The sequence below is a fragment of the Ascaphus truei genome, chromosome 5, assembly GCF_040206685.1.
Source record: "Ascaphus truei isolate aAscTru1 chromosome 5, aAscTru1.hap1, whole genome shotgun sequence".
Classification (NCBI taxonomy): Eukaryota; Metazoa; Chordata; class Amphibia; order Anura; family Ascaphidae; genus Ascaphus; species Ascaphus truei.
Genome location: NC_134487.1, coordinates 102652043 through 102669487, shown reverse-complemented (window position 1 = coordinate 102669487; position 17445 = coordinate 102652043). Strand labels below are relative to the sequence as shown.

General features: G+C 41.1%; 1 protein-coding gene across 3 annotated transcripts in view; it reads right to left on the bottom strand.

Moving 5' to 3' along the window:
• The window catches only part of HMGA2 (high mobility group AT-hook 2), a 137127-nt gene that overhangs the window by 93051 nt on the left and 26631 nt on the right, over positions 1 to 17445 (bottom strand). For all 3 annotated transcript variants that reach the window (XR_012801694.1, XM_075600362.1, XM_075600361.1), the window contains exon 3: positions 14367 to 14417. Coding sequence is in view for 2 of the 3 variants with exons in the window: in XM_075600362.1 (XP_075456477.1) it covers positions 14367 to 14417 (51 nt within the window). In the remaining variant the exon portion in view is untranslated. The remainder of the gene's footprint in view (positions 1 to 14366; positions 14418 to 17445) is intronic.

Sequence of the window (17445 nt, the reverse complement as noted above, 5' to 3'; positions counted from 1 at the left end):
GTACAAGGAGCATTCAAAAGAACTATTCATCCCAAGGGAAGTACAAAGGACTCGGGGCCGTCCCTTAAGGTTGGAGGAAAGAAGATTTCACCAGCCACAAAGGAAAGGGTTCTTTACAGCAAGGGCAGTTAAAATGTGGAATTCATTACACATGGAGACTGATGGCAGATACAATAGATTTGTTCAAAAAAAGTTGGACATCTTTTTAGAAAGGAAAGGTATACAGGCATATACCAAAAAGTAAACATGAGAAGGATGTTGATCCAAGGAGTAATCCGATTGCCAATTCTTGGACTAGGGAAGGAATTTATTTTTCCCCTTAGATCATTGGATGATATGACACTGGGGTTTTTTGTTTGCTTTCCTCTGGATCAATAAGTATAGATATAGGATAAAGTATCTGTTGTCTAAATTTAGCATAGGTTGAACACGATGGACGTATGTCTTTTTTCAACCTACTATGTAACATGCCTTTAGCTACCAATATTAAAACATGGCTGTTATTTCCATCAAAGAGGTGATGGGTTTACATGCATCCCACACATGGTTTAATAATTAATCTGCTTCAAGCAAATCTCAAAGTGTGGAAAAGAGAGGAAAAGCTTCTTTTACACCCAAACCATAGGATGCTGTGTGTTGTAAAAGAAGATTATCCTCTTTTCCACACTGAGATTTGTTTGAAGCAGATGAATTATTAAAAGTGTTCAAACAGATTGCTGCAACGGTTTTATTTCCTTCCTTTAATTGCAGGCCTGGAACTGTCACTTCTGTGCAATTTCTTCCCCAGACTCCATAACCTTTAATAACTATTAAAGTTTGATCAGACTCATGCCAGCCTATTTATTATGCCAAATTTAACCCTTTTCAAAATTCATTCAGAATCCACCAGAAATACATGGTCTGGCTTCCCTCCCTGCTATGTGGTGGTGTTTTAAAGCCATGCAGGTTCCTCCCCTTTATTAGGTGCAAAAGTAGTTCATATTAGTTTATCTACATAATTCATTAAGGTGGCAAGGCATGGGGCATTGGGCAAAAGCCATTTACATTTTTAATGTTTTCACTTTTATTTTTTACACTTTAGATCAAGGGTGCGCAAAGTGGGGAACGGGAGATTTTCCAGGGGGGTGAGGCGGCTACCAAGGTCCCGCACTCTCTCCCAAGGCATTTAAATGAAATGCCAGGGGACCGCGCAAGGCGCCTGCAGCTTCTCCTACCTGGTCTTCGGCGATGCGCCACCATGGTAACCCGACGTCAGATTACGCAGCGGTTTCACGCGATATCGCCGTGCCATCACATGACCCCGCTACATCATTTGACGCCGGAGCGGAGTAGGCAGGGGGGCGCTGGATCAAAACTTTGTGCACCTCTGCTTTAAATTATTATTGTCAGTGGTTGTTCGTTTTTGGTGTTCAATTTTTTTCCTGGTTTTGGTGTCCTATCTTTGTACTGGGTCTGCTTGTCACAGTTTGTTTGCTCTTTAGAAAGGTTCCAGTGGGGACCTAAACGTTGAGCTAATAAATCTCACTATTTTGAACGTAAGAGTGCCTGTCCTGTTCTGCTTTTTGCATACATGTACTTTACATATCTATTTCAAGTCCTCCATCAGCGCTGATGCAAATAGTAGTATCCAGGTAGTTAATACTGTCTTTGGGGAAACTCCAGACGGAGTTTTATAGTGGGGTGCAATCTCAAAGAAACGGTTTGTGAGATCTCCCGTTTCCAGGTAAGGGATATGTAGGTCATCAATATAACAAAGTAGTATTGGAGATTTTGGTTGTTGGTGGTGGAGAAATCCCTAATCTTAGCTTGCCATAAAGAGGCCAATGTTCTGTGGGGCTTTTACTGTACATGCCTAGGTCAATGGCATTTAAGGTTGGATCAGGTTCATGTTTACATAAATGCCATTTACTACTAAAAGATATGAAAACGTAAGAAATGCACAGTTTACTTTATGTAAACTGTACAAAATGAGCCGATATTGTTTGCTTTCAAAATGGATATGGACCCTAGAGCATGTAAAACTAAAACGTGATCATTAACTGTATATCTGCCATAAATGTTGCCAACACTTGGCTAGTGTCCCACTTTTGTTTTGTTTACTGTGAATAATTACACTTGTAACACCAGTTCATACATACAGAGGCAAATAGCAACCTCACGGACTCCCCAACCACATGCCCATTTTGTGGCGCAAGGGAGTCCGTGTCCCACATGTATTTTAGTTGCGCCAGACTGCAGCCCCTCCTGTCAGTCATTCTTGATGGGCCTCCTCCTGCAGTTCTGGTTGCAACTTTTTATTTTTGGGCGCCCAGTATCCTGGAACACTAGGGCCAGGGACCTCCTCGTCAACCAGCTCCTGGCATTAGCCAAACTGGCTATTTATAAGTTCAGGAAGCGGCATTTGGCTGGGGAGGTATCCCTTACCTTCCAGGCCTTATTCCGGGTGCTGGTGTGCTCCCGTATCCGAGCAGAGTTCACCCACGCTGTGGTCACTTCCCAGTGAGCCTTAAGCGAGGTGCTCGGTATCCCCCCATGGTTTTTCTTTTAAACTCCACATCCTCCTTTAATGCACTTTATTTTCAGTTATAGGTGCACTCAAATACTGTTTTTTGTTGTATATTTGTTTTAAACCTTTTTCTTTTTCTGGTTGGTCCTGACTGGCTAACCAGATGCTGTACTTACTGATTGACTTTAAAAGGTTTAAAAAATATATCCAGTTTGGTTCTTAAAGAAAACATACAGATCTGCTAATGAAGATTAACTAGAATTCAAAACGTGCAAATTTACTAACTTTCCACCACAATTGCAAAACAAAATAGTAGGAGGAGATTTGGTAGATATCTTGCACTCGGGCAGAACATACATGTATGTGTAACACACACACACACACACACACACACACACTACCCATAGAGCTGGTCCTTACGCAGCGGTAGAGCGGGTCCTTACGCAGCGGTAGAGCGGGTCCTTACGCAGCGGTAGAGCGGGTCCTTACGCAGCGGTAGAGCGGGTCCTTACGCAGCGGTAGAGCGGGTCCTTACGCAGCGGTAGAGCGGGTCCTTACGCAGCGGTAGAGCGGGTCCTTACGCAGCGGTAGAGCGGGTCCTTACGCAGCGGTAGAGCGGGTCCTTACGCAGCGGTAGAGCGGGTCCTTACGCAGCGGTAGAGCGGGTCCTTACGCAGCGGTAGAGCGGGTCCTTACGCAGCGGTAGAGCGGGTCCTTACGCAGCGGTAGAGCGGGTCCTTACGCAGCGGTAGAGCGGGTCCTTACGCAGCGGTAGAGCGGGTCCTTACGCAGCGGTAGAGCGGGTCCTTACGCAGCGGTAGAGCGGGTCCTTACGCAGCGGTAGAGCGGGTCCTTACGCAGCGGTAGAGCGGGTCCTTACGCAGCGGCAGAGGGAGCCCACCCAGGCAGTGATTGTGGAAGTTGGGCCCGACTTCCAGTGGGGCCTAACTTCCGTTTTGGGGCCACCTGGGAGTGCTCCCTCCGCCCCAGGTAAGGCCCTGCACCATAGTTAGGGCCAGGTAGGGGGCCTTAAGAAATGTCGGAACGCTATTGCTAAAATAAGTGTCAGAACGGTGTCCCAACGCTTGGCGGATGGGCCCCTGAATGTGGTGGCCTCTGGTGAAGCCGAACCGGCTGCCACTGCTTCCACTTTCTTATTGTAATGTATTATTTTTTTCTATCCTATGTACAGCATCATTAACATACCGGTATATTTTATGTTATTCTAAAACAAATTACAGAGGGCAAAAAAATAATAATTCTTCCCTAGATCAACAGAATGCTTATATTTTGGTGTAAATAAAACATTTAAAAAAAAAAAGCTTTAGCAAATAATCAAAGCTACTTTATTTTAGAATGCTTTACTTTCATCAAGCTAACCCTTCTGTAAGAGGTTTTAAATGATTTGTGTATTAATTTTTTCTTTTAATTTTATATTGTAGTTGTTCAAAGAGAAGATCTTTACCACTTTGGGCCCTATAATATTGTACGGGGGGAAATAATAATAATACTAATAGAAAACTAACGACTGCCTATTAACACTTGGAATTCTTATGAAAAAACAATAGGGACAGAAAACCAGAGACCCGTTCACAGCTTTTCTAGGAAGTAGCCCTTCTTTCTACTACTACATTTTCACAACAGATTACTGCAGAGAGTATCAAACTGCAACAAATAACCTGTTGGATTTTAACTCGCCCAAAGCTCAGTTACTGAGGCATAAAAGTAGAGAACAAGTTAGCTGACCGTTTAAACCCAGCGATGAGCAATTAAGAAACATGAGAATAATCGTTTCTAAAATACACAGAGTACTAGCTTACTGATAAACTTTCTATAAAACCAGCTAGGGCACAATATAAAAGGATTTCATGATGCTCTAAATGAGGACTTTCTGACCACATTCGCAGACACAGAAAAGACCTGAGAAAACCTGTCTAAGACCAACACTATTTTACATTTGAGTTTCACCTTGTATCAGTTATGCACTCAGCCCAGTCAACATGGAACTGGATCTGGGGAGAGATCCATTTTTACATCCCATGCACTTAATATTTCAAATCTGTATAGCTCCTGAAAAAAAGCATCTTCATTTTTCAAATAAGGTGGCAATCAGCACAGATTGCTGCTTGAAACATGATATATTCAGACAATAAAACAAGTGATAGACAGCACTCAAGAGAGATAAATAATGTGCGTGCAGGGTGCAATGGGACCTAGGGGACCCTAATTCTCCTAAATCATATATAAAATACAAAGGTGTCTCAGCACTCACTGTCTATAAAGAAAAGCTCTACTACAAGAGTATGTCTGAAGTATGCAATAAGTTTTAATGAGAACACAAGGAAAAAATGACTTGGAGTTGCACTTCACATTGGAAACAGAGTCTTGGGGAAGGGGAGAGGGAAAGGGAGACAAGGTGACAACACACTACAAAACAAGGGGGAAAAACACACTAAAAAAGGAGGGTATGTAAGGGGGGCAACGACCGTTTCGAGTTACTAACCTCTTTCTCAAGCCCGTTCCCTCTGATCCAAAGGGACCCATATCCTCACTCCCCTATATACAATGCGCCCTGTCCTACAATAAGGAACAACTGAATATCTGATCAGGTAAGGCTATTGGTAATACAGATACAGCAATACATCAAACGAAGACCAGCAGTAAAGCAATCAAGATCCAGTAAAGACCTCCTGTATACACTTAAATGTCCTACAATAAGGATCAACAGTATATGAGCTCAGGCAAGGTTATTAGCAACACAGAAGTAGCAATCCAGAAATAATGGAGAAACAGCAAAAGGAGTCCAAGATAAAGCAATATGTGCAAGTCAAGAAAGCAACCCGTCCTTTGCTGAGGAGCAGTGGCTCCTCTGTGTCTCTGCTACTGACAAGCGCTGGTCATATATTCAGAGATCCATCCTCCGCAAACCTACTTAAAATGTGCCAAGAACATTTTACGTGTCAACTGAAGCTCAGCGCCGTAAACAACTATTCAACAACGTCTGCATGACTACATAAAATGTGCTCATAAGCACAACTACCTTTAGGCAACCTACAAGTGAATATCTGAAGCTTCTTTCCAAGGTATCAATAAAATAAATTACTTCAGCTTGCACACTAGTGCACTGGAGCTTTGATGGGATGAAAATACCACAGCTTAAAAATGTGTTTGCCAATTGATATTTATTCAAATAATTGCTATACCAGTAAGTGGATCAAGAGGACTTTGCAGAACGGTTCTCCGCTGCCATATTATCGTGATATGGAATTTAAAAAATGTTAATTCAAATCTAGAGAAAAGTTAGGTATGAAAAATATGCAAACAGCGCAAAAAAACTCCCATAGCGTAATTCTATTTAATAATGGAAGAATAAAAACAAGTGGTTATCAAACTCACGAGATATCCATAGAAAAAGAAGCTGTCTCTCAAACCAATGGGGAGAAACAAAGTGTGGCTTTTGGGAATCCCGTTCTCCACCAATTCTTAGATGCCAATAGACAATTTTATTATTAAGGTTATGGTGGGTAAAAAAATTGACAAAAACCCTCCACAGTAAAGCATATAGTAAATATTACTGTATGCTCATTAACCTTAATAATGTGTGGTGAATACCTACTCTTAGTCTCAAACAAGCAGAGCCAGGACAACCAACCTCACACTGAAGAGACCCACAAGGTCGAAACAGTCTGTGAATGCGTTTACTGGCTTTGCATCTCATCCCAGCCTATGTTTAAAAGCTGTGTTTAAAGCATCATGCATTGGCTTAAGGGTTGTTCATGTAATGTGAGCTTGAGACAAAAGGTGGCACTGTGTGTGCTCATTTGCATGTCATTCCCCAGAATCCCTTGCTGCAGTGGAAGTGCTGTGTGATAATGGTGAAAGGCAGGGTTGCAAACCTGTCTAAGACATGCAAATGAGCACACAGTAATATTTCCATTTGCTATATGGTTTACTGTGGAGGGTTTTTGTCACTTTTTTTTTACCCACCATAACCTTAATAATGTGTGATATATCTATCTCTATCTATATAGCGCATGACTCTTCAAGCGCACAAAATGTCTTTATATTGATGTATGAAAAACACCATGATTCAATTGCGGCAAAACAGCTACAGATGTATTAAATAAAAATGTCAATGCTTTTATAGCTCTTTGCCTTTATGGCCCCCTGTGCTTTAGTTTTTTATTCTAATTTTTATATCTGAATTTCTGGGGGAGGTTGTGTTTTTTTTTAATATATAAAGATCTGCAAAATCTAATCTCAGCCAAGGGGTATTCTTCTTTAATGGACTAATAAAAAATGCAACAGGGCCCCAAACTAGATTACAAAATTACTTTGCCTATTCAACCCTTCAACAATAGCTTTGACATACAAAAAAAACAAAAAACCTATACACATGGCCACGGGGTCACAAACAGAAAACCGCAACATCCTCTCCCATTAAAGCTGTGACTTTCCTTTGGCTTGTGGAGCCATTTTGTGTATTTGTAGTTCAGGAACAGGGGGTGGGGGGTGCGCGGAGAGTCCCTGGACATCGGGAGATCATAAATCTTGTTCAAGTAAAAATTAAACAAAAATTCAGAGCAGACGGGACTGCGGCTTTAAAGCAGCACTCCAGGTTGCATTTATTTTTTGTTATAGGATTGAATCAGGGGGTCTCTGGAGATAAAACTACATTAATTTCAGCACCAGGGACCTCCTGCTTCCCAAGATATTTCGCTTCGAAGGCGGTGCCGGTATGTTCTTCGTGCTTACAAAATATCTCTTATCGCGTGGTCCAATAGGAAGTTGCCATGGGATGACATCACGTCTTCCTATTGGCCCTGCAAGATTTGGGACATTTTAAGTTCGCCGTTATCTTAGCCCCCCAACAAGCCAAGTCAGAGCTGCCACTTGCAGAGATACCGGCGCCCCATACGGAGCCGGGTATCTCAGGAAGCAGGGGGTCACCGGAGCTGAAATTAACACAGTTCACCTCCGAAGACCCTCTGCTTCAATCCTGGAATTAAAAAAAAAAAAAAACAACCTGTAGCTTTAACAGACATGTTCACATAATAGCAGCACAAAAACAGATCGGTCATCAGCTGTTGAATAGCCAATTTACAAAGCAAATAGAGACTCATAAATATCCATAAAAAAAAAAATCATGATTATATGTTCCTCATCATATGGCTTGTTCTTTCAGTCTTTCACCTCTCTGTGGCCTATCTGCTTTTCGTTAGTTGGTGCTCCCCAAAGTAAGAAAGTATTTCTATTGTCAGTTTCCCTGCCAGATTGTATTTTGCCTTTTGACGAGGCCAAATAAGGTCTTTATTCTGATTTGTAATCCAGATCAGGTTTGGGATAGGACACGTGATCAAACTGATAAAGGTCACCAGACTTCTGCTATACATCTGCTCGGGGACATCTTATAGCAAATCAAGTTGCATTTCAACTATCTATCAACGTCCAGAATCAAAGCTTTGAATATAACATCCAAAGCAAAAAAAGACTTCCAAGCAGACGAACAATAGTTCATTTCAGGGGGATCTCAGTCACTGCCTTATAAATTGCGGCAGAAATTTGGCCGCTGGATCCTGCTCAGAGAGATGCCTCCAAGCACTGACCTATTACAAGGTAAACATTCAGCTAGCACAGCGGTGCGCAAACTGGGGGGCGCGAGATTAACTGCGGGGGTGCGGGGTTTACAGTGCCGGGGAAGAGCGAAGGCCTCTGTAAACCTTACTTACCGTGGCTCCGCCGGCATCTGGAGACGCATCGCCATGGCAATGCGATCTCATGACGCCCAGACGCCGGGAACCACGGCAATGAGGAAAGAGGGAGGAGGGCGCGCGGACAGCAGTACAGTCGGCAGGGGGGGTGCAGGGGAAAGAGATTGCGCTCCCCTCAGCTAGCACACTGGGTTTCCCCAATTAGCTTAATTCTTTATTGCAATCATTTGCTTTATGCAAGATAGAGTACCTCAGTGCACAGCTAAACTGTAGCTTTGGTTGAAATTAATCTACTGACCTTTGTATATTGATTTATCAAGCCACGAGTGGAAGAGCGAGCTCACATATTTTATTTTATGGAGAAATTTTTTGTAAAAAGTTATGAACTTAAACAAAAAGTTTAATGTGCATTCTACACAATAAAGTTATCTTTCAAATATACCACTTCAATTATAACATGTGCCAGCATCTTCAAATTACGATAGTCAATGCCAAGATGAACTTGCTTTGAGAATACAAATTTTTGCTCCAAGCATGCAGTGAATATACATCCATTAAAAATATTATTTTTCTACATATCTTCTGTTACATATTAGAATTGATAAGTAATCAATTATTGTAATAGATCAATTATGAATTATCATAATTGTATATGTGAATTTAAAAACAGAGAAAATAAATATATATATATATTTTATATATTATATATATATATATATATATATATATATATATATATATATAAAAATAAATAGATGATACCGTACTGTGGCTAACTAAATGCTTTTATTTGTGCGAGCTTTCGAGATACACTGATCTCTTCTTCCGGCGATGTTACAATGAATGAAGCAAGCAAAGGGAATACTTAAAAACAGTGCATCTCGGAATGTTATCTGTGCTAGTCCTTCCTCCGGTGTGGATGAGACGTATGGCTAGAGGTGTTAAATGGTTCCTGAAAGAAAGTGATGTAAGAGTGTGTGTGTGTGTGTGTGTGTATCTGTGTGAATATAAATGAATGGAGAGCCTACAGTGTATACAGTGCTTTACAAAAGGGGTGTGTGAAGTGGGAGTTAATGAAAATGGTGTGGGTAGGTGTGGAAATGTGGGAGAAACGCGGACGAAACGCGTCAGAGTTTTCTCTGTAGCAGAACATTTTTTGGTGTATATGCACTCATTAAACAGCCTTTTTAACTGATTGCGCGTGAATTTCCATTCTTATGCCCTGACGGCAGCAGTGAACCGCCTGAATACCCTACTAACATTCCAAGAGACACTGTTTTTAAGTATTCCCTTTGCTTGCTTCATTCATTGTAACATCGCCGGAAGAAGAGATCAGTGTATCTCGAAAGCTCGCACAAATAAAAGCATTTCGTTAGCCACAGAACGGTATCATCTATTTATTTTTTTGATTCTTGAAGCTCGGCTAACACGGTTCTGATACCTCTACATATATATATTATCTATATGGAGACACAGATTATACACGCACACGCACGCACGCACGCACGCCCCATATATTACCCCAATAATACACTCTATATAAATAAGTACAAACGATAAGCAATCACGTGATATAACAACTATAAAATACACACACACACCTCTTCGCACTGCCTCAAAGTGGCAGGAAGGTGGCAACAGGTGTTCATGGAGATGTATAGTGGCGGTTGTGCTGGTAGGTTAACCATACTGTGAAAGCTTAAACAATATACCCGGTTAAAGTGTGAAAGGTACTTGCCAACATGCAAATTAAGCCAGCATGGCAATGCCTAAACCCCCAAATATAGAACACGCCAAACAGCAATGGCACTAATTCTCCAGAACCCGTCCCTGGGCTTGACAGCATTCAGGAAGAAGGCACAAAGGTGCCAAGAATCCCCAGAGGTTAAAGAAAGGATGCAATTCAAACCTAAATCTGCCTACCTACAACTGCCGGACTCTCTCCAGTGAAGCAGCACTGCAAGAGCTGGAAGCTGAACATGAAAAAACTAAATAGAATATGGTTGGCGTTCGTGATGTAAGGCGACAAAATGAAGGCCTCATTAAACTGAAAAGTGGAAACACATTATATTACAGGAGGTACAAAAAATGGAAGAGACAGTGGAGCAGGCTTCATTAACAAGAACAACATAGGAGTATGAAAGCTCAACAAAAAAACGGCAGCCAGAATCATCATTCAGTTGACAAGAGACAGAGGCTTCAAATATTGCAAGTGTATGCCCCAACATCAAGTCAAACAGAGCATTAAGTGGAAGACGTCTACCATTAAAATCAACTAACTTAAAGGAAAGTGTCACCTCAAGATTGTTGTGGGAGATTTCAATTCAAAGTTTGGTGCCCAGCAGAAAGACGAAACCTCAGTTGAGGAGTATGGTTACAGTAACAGAAATGAACAGGAAGACAGATTGATGGAATTTGCAGAATGTGAAAACTTCTACATCATGGATTCATTCTTCATGAAAAGTTCCAATAGAAAATGGACATGGAAGGAACCCAATGCAATCAAGAAGTTTGTGCAAGCGCTTCTGGACAGGGATTTCCTTTCCTACTGTATTCTGATTTTGTTTGAAATCATTAAATTGTATTATAATCCCTAGTATTGTATGAGTACACTGTGGGCACTATAGAAATAAAAGATACACACACACACACACACACACACACACACACACACTGGTTTGTTGCAAATTACATCTGAATGCAAAGATGGAAAGAAGAAAACTGATTAAAAAAAGACAAAAACCCAAGAACACCGGAGAATTTGAAGTAGAACTGAAAAATCACTTCAGCTTGCTCGAAATGTATGGCGACACTAACAAATTATGAAAATTGTAGTTTTAAGCACAAAAAAAGGGAGCAATCACTAACAAAAACAGGATATGAAAATATCTGTTGAAATTACAAGAAATGATGCAATCCCAAGCCACTTGAATTAAATATGCAGAGCAGTACAAGACTATTCGCAAACGTATAACTGATGTGATGTAAGAAAATGGAACTGCGATATGGTGAGGAAGACTATTGAAGGTAACAAAAGCTTAAAGCCAAAGCAACGACTTATGTTTGGGAAGAAGCAAATGGTTGCACTCAAAGAAGACGATGGATCAACAAGAAAAGACTGAACTTCTCAGAAAGAGGGTCCAGGACTTCTATATTTGTATGAGAACACATAACACAGGGCATAATCCAGCAGAGGAAAAGCGAGAAGAAAACACCAATGATATACCATGTATCCTTCCAGAAAACGTGGCAAAAGCAATAAAATCCACGGAGGGTGAAGGCTCCTGGGGAAGATGGAATTACAACTGAAATCTTGAAAGAAGCTGGTGAAGAAGTAGAAATAATCCTTACAAAACTCTGTACATGCTGCTTGAGGAACAGAAAAATTCCAGAGCAATGGAGTAATGCCATAGTTATCCTCATCCACAAGAAAGGAGACAGACCACAAGAGCTACACACCAATCAGTCTAATACAAATCACTTACTAGATTTTTTGTGAGATACTCACTAAATCGGCTGCAACAGACCCTGAAGTTTGCCCAGTCTAGAGAACAAGTGCGATTTTGCAGTGGGAACAACACAATGGTCGACAACCTTGTACAAGTGGTTTCCCAAAGTAATGAAAACGATCTACCACTAATTTTAGGATTTGTATTTGATTCTGTTTACACCTCAGCGATCCTATATACATTAAGAAGACAATGTCGAAGAAACGTACATTTATATAATAAAGAACATTTACGAGAATGCCACATCCACCATTCGATTACGTGAAGATAGAAAACAAGTGTCGCAAGGGAGTGCTGCAGCGAGACACCATGTCAGCAAGGGAGTGCTGCAGCGAGACACCATGTCAGGAAGGGAGTGCTGCCGCGAGTCACCATGTCAGCAAGGGAGTGCTGCCGCGAGTCACCATGTCAGCAAGGGAGTGCTGCAGCAAGTCACCATGTCAGCAAGGGAGTGCTGCAGCGAGACACCATGTCAGCAAGGGAGTGCTGCAGCGAGACACCATGTCAGCAAGGGAGTGCTGCAGCGAGACACCATGTCAGCAAGGGAGTGCTGCAGCGAGACACCATGTCAGCAAGGGAGTGCTGCAGCGAGACACCATGTCAGCAAGGGAGTGCTGCAGCGAGACACCATGTCAGCAAGGGAGTGCTGCAGCGAGACACCATGTCAGCAAGGGAGTGCTGCAGCGAGACACCATGTCAGCAAGGGAGTGCTGCAGCGAGACACCATGTCAGCAAGGGAGTGCTGCAGCGAGACACCCTGTCAGCAAGGGAGTGCTGCAGCGAGACACCATGTCAGCAAGGGAGTGCTGCAGCGAGACACCATGTCAGCAAGGGAGTGCTGCAGCGAGACACCATGTCAGCAAGGGAGTGCTGGAGCGAGACACCATGTCAGCAAGGGAGTGCTGCAGCGAGACACCATGTCAGCAAGGGAGTGCTGCAGCGAGACACCATGTCAGCAAGGGAGTGCTGCAGCGAGACACCATGTCAGCAAGGGAGTGCTGCAGCGAGACACCATGTCAGCAAGGGAGTGCTGCAGCGAGACACCATGTCAGCAAGGGAGTGCTGCAGCGAGACACCATGTCAGCAAGGGAGTGCTGCAGCGAGACACCATGTCAGCAAGGGAGTGCTGCAGCGAGACACCATGTCAGCAAGGGAGTGCTGCAGCGAGACACCATGTCAGCAAGGGAGTGCTGCAGCGAGACACCATGTCAGCAAGGGAGTGCTGCAGCGAGACACCATGTCAGCAAGGGAGTGCTGCAGCGAGACACCATGTCAGCAAAGGTTTTCACTGCAACACATTGCATTGGGAAGAAAAAGGAATCACCACCATTAAAATCAGCACACAATATGAACCACTTCTTACACTAGTGGTTTTGTAAGAGAAACATCCTTAGCGTTTAAAGGCAAATATATATGCGCATTTACTCCCTGCCAACATTTAGCATTGAGTAAACTACAAAGTTTAAAGGGAAAAAAGCAATTAATAATCTGCTGCATCCCTCGATATAAATTATATTTACTACAAATTATAATTGATTTTGTATTCCTTACCATATTTTCTTTCAGACATTAGTCTTTCAGTGGATATTGTATCCTCTAGCATTTATTTCATTCCATCTGGGACTTTAAGTCCATACTGAGGATATTTATATCTTTTAGTTATGTAATTTGTTTTTGCCTTGAGTGCAACCAATAGGGAACTTTAGTGACCTCTGTCACTTTTTTTGTTATAGTATTGCCTTTTCCCCGTGCACCAGGCTTTCTATACACTATTTTGATATTATGGTTTGAGCGACGTCCCATCCTCTTGTTTTTCACAATATGTATTCCATTATCACTGATGGAATGTTTGTACAGGTTGTCCTCGTTATCCATTGTTTCCCTTTACAACGAATGGCATATCCAACGCTTTACAATGCAACCCTAGGGGCTGTTTTTCGACGCCGGGATGCGTTATCCAACGCTCACCACCACTGATTAACACGGGACTCACTTTACAAGGGTTGCACTATCCCACGCTACTTCCAGAACGGATTCCGTTGGATTACCGAGGACTGCCTGTATTGGAACAGATTTTGTAACCAAGGCAGCAGTTGGCTATTTCTTATAATAAAGCTAAGCAGGTTGGATTTGATAGAACCATAGATAAAGGTGGTTACATACAAGGCAAATGGGATGTGGCTTTGAGGACGATCTCATTCAAGACCAAAGTAAACCAGTAGCAGCATGATTTGTAAAAAAAAAAAAAAAAAAAAAAAATTACGTACGCTCTTTTGACCTTGATAGTACCATTCTGAGCTCTGGAAACCACCCCGGCTGTAGAGTATACAGTTTTTAAGTCTCTGGGACAGTCATTATTGCATGGAAAGTGGGGTGCAATGTGAAGGAAACACATACACAAATGCATTTTTTTCCACCATCACAGATAAAAAAATAAACATTTTTTCAATTTTCCAAGAAACCAAACGTTTGCTTACATATGCATTGTTGTTTTTTTTTGTTGTTTTACATTTATTTTATGCATGGATTAAATACCGCCCATTTAATGTTAGATGCTCTTATCGGTGAGATATTGTGGAAAATATCTATCATCTATATATCTATCATATTTAGGAAAATAAAATAAATTGAAAAACATACCCATTTTCTGGGACGCCCTCTTGGTCGTTTTTCCCCGGTGGCCTCGGCTTGCTGAAATATAAAAGACGATACTTTAATTTGGTCCTGATCACCTGTCAGATAAGCCTCTCGTGCCAAGAAATTAGCACTAAGAAAGGACGTAGGATTTGCTCCAGTTTTCCCACACACAGGAAGAGAACCAGATTATCCTCCATGGTACAAATTTGGGAAACAGAAGTGTTTCACCATTTCCTTTTTCAGTCTTAAAATCGGACATTACATTTTCATAGCAGTTTTAGATATGTTGGAAATTTACTTCTAACACATTTTGTAAATCATTTTGATTAGAATAACACTTGTCTGTGACCTATTAAAAACAGTTCAGAATCATACCCCTAAACTTGACATGCTTCTAGAAAAAAACAAATCTGATAACAAGGTTACAGCTGTATCTTGAAAACAGATGTTATTTTTCAAAAATAAAAAATAAAATATGACTGACATACAGTATACATACAATCATTCCAATAACACTAATTACAAATGTAATGTAAATGTAAGCTCTTGTAGTAATTAGGTGATATATATATATATATATATATATATATATATATAGATACTATATATAGATACTATATATATATATATATATATTTATATTTACAATCTAATGGTAAACAGAGACAATTTAGAGAGAGAGTAGGAGGGTGTTATGCTACATTTATATGCAAAGGATCGTGGTACATGCATACGAGATGTATAGTACTAGCCAAAGGAGCTACCCAAATGCTTTCTTAGTGGTGTGTGTTTTAAGATAGGCCTTGAAGGTGGATAGAGAGGGCGCTTGTCAGATATTGAGGAGGAAAGAGCATTCCAGAGTTGTGGGGTTGTAAGTCAGAGGTTTTAGGTGCAAAAAGGAATGGACAGAAGATATCCTTGAGCAGAACGCAAAAGGTGAGCAGGTGTAGAGTGAAAAATTAGGGCGGAGGTGTAAAGCATTATAGATGAGGAGAATTTTTAAAGTAATATGGGATTTATTAGGAAGTCAGGAGAGGTATTTCAGCAGGAGAGAAGGTGAAAGCAAATAGATTTTTATGCGGCTTTGCACAGGATATAGATAGAGATAGAGATATATACACACACATTTTTTTTTTCCATAATATAAAGCAAAATTATAAATGTGAAGGTAACAGAGCAAATAAGGCATTACAGATAACGCAAAGTCTTTGGGCAATTAGTGGAGTTACAAACAATTTAGTTTCCTCCCTCCCCAGAGTCAAATGTTTTTTGGAGACATAACAAGAGTGTATCTTTATGCTGTGCAGTATGTATATGTATTTTCAGAAATTACGGTGACAAGATCACACGAAGTGCATATCTACTGTATGCATATCTTATATTTGCAGATGACATTGGTGCCAAGTCAGACTTAGACCTAAAGAACATTTTGATACAGTACAGAACATAAAATCAAGCGACTAAATTAGAGATCAGACAAAGAATGCGATACATTTTTATTATAATCTGTGCATCTGGTAACTCCTCTCTAATTCCTCCTATAAAAACATCCAAACAGTAATCTGAAGCAACAAAGAGAAGTGAAAACTACTTTGACACACTGATTCTTAGAGAAGCGGTCAAAATATGTTAAATGTCTTTTAAACCGGACACGGTTAAACATGAATTGAAGAAAAAGAAACCGTTGTGGCTAAAATAAATAGGAATAATTAGTAAGTAAATATTTCAGACAGCTCTAATTAAACTGCCAAATGCCAAAAAGCTTTATCCTAAATAATTTATATTGCAATAACAATTTTTCTTTCAGGTAAAAATCTTATGCACCAAGTAATACATATACTGTACGTAACACATTAAGGATTTGGCTTCTATTCAATGTGCTGTGAAACGGGTGGTCTTTCCACTGGCCAGAAGGATTTAAGCTCTATTACAGCGGTGCGCAAACTAGGGGGGGGGGGGGGGGGAGCATAATTTTTTTGGGGGGCGCGGGATGTTGCAGAGGCAACCCCCCGCTCTTCCCCAAGGCATTTAAATTAAATGCCGGGGATTCCCGTGAGGCCTCTGTAACCTACTTACCGGGATTCGGTAGATTGTTGTACCGCCAAATGACGAGACATGATCCTGCTGTGTCATTTGACACCCATCGCCATGGCAACGGGGTCATGTGATGTCACCCCTGGCATTATTTGACGCCGGTCAAAAAGTAAGGGGTCGCAAGTACCTGGGGGAGCAGCCGGGGGGAGGGGGGAGGCGCAGCTCCAAAAGTTTGCGCTCCCATGCCCTATTACATAGTTACATATTAGATGAGGTTCAAAAAAGACATGCGTCTGTCAAAGTTCAACCTATGCTAAATTTAGACAACAGATACTTTATTCTATATCTATACTTACTTATTGATCCAGAGGAAGGCAAACAAAAAAACCAAAAAACCCAAGTGTCATATCATCCAATGATATCTCATAAGGGGAAAAATTAATTCCTTCCTGACTCCAAGAATTGGCAATTGGATTATTCCCTGGATCAACATCCTTCCCATGTTTACTTATTTGGTATATCCCTGTATACCTACCTACCTTTCCTTTCTAAAAAAACTGTCCAACTTTTTTTAACAAATCTACTGTATCTGCCATCACAGTCTCCGTGGGTAATGAATTCCACATTTTAACTGCCCTTACTGTAAAGAACCATTTCCTTTGTTGCTGGTGAAACCTTTCCTACAACCTTAAGGAATGACCCAGAGTCCTTTGTACTGTCCTTGAGATAGTTATCTTGAAAGCTCCTTGTACGGTCCCCGAATATATTAATTTGGTGGCTCTTCTCTGCACTCTCTCTAGTTCCATAATGTATTTTCTAAGGAGTGGTGCCCAAAATTGTACTCCATATTTAAGGTGTGGTCTTAATTATGCCCTTTTATAAAGCATTAGTATCTTTTTTACTTCCCTTCCATCCATTGTCCGTATAATGCAAGATAATATCTTGTTTGCCTTTGCAGCTACTGCATGACTTTGGGCACTATTGCTAAGCCTGTTGTCTACAAGAAATCCTAAATCCTTCTCCATCAAGGATTCCCCCAATTTAATTT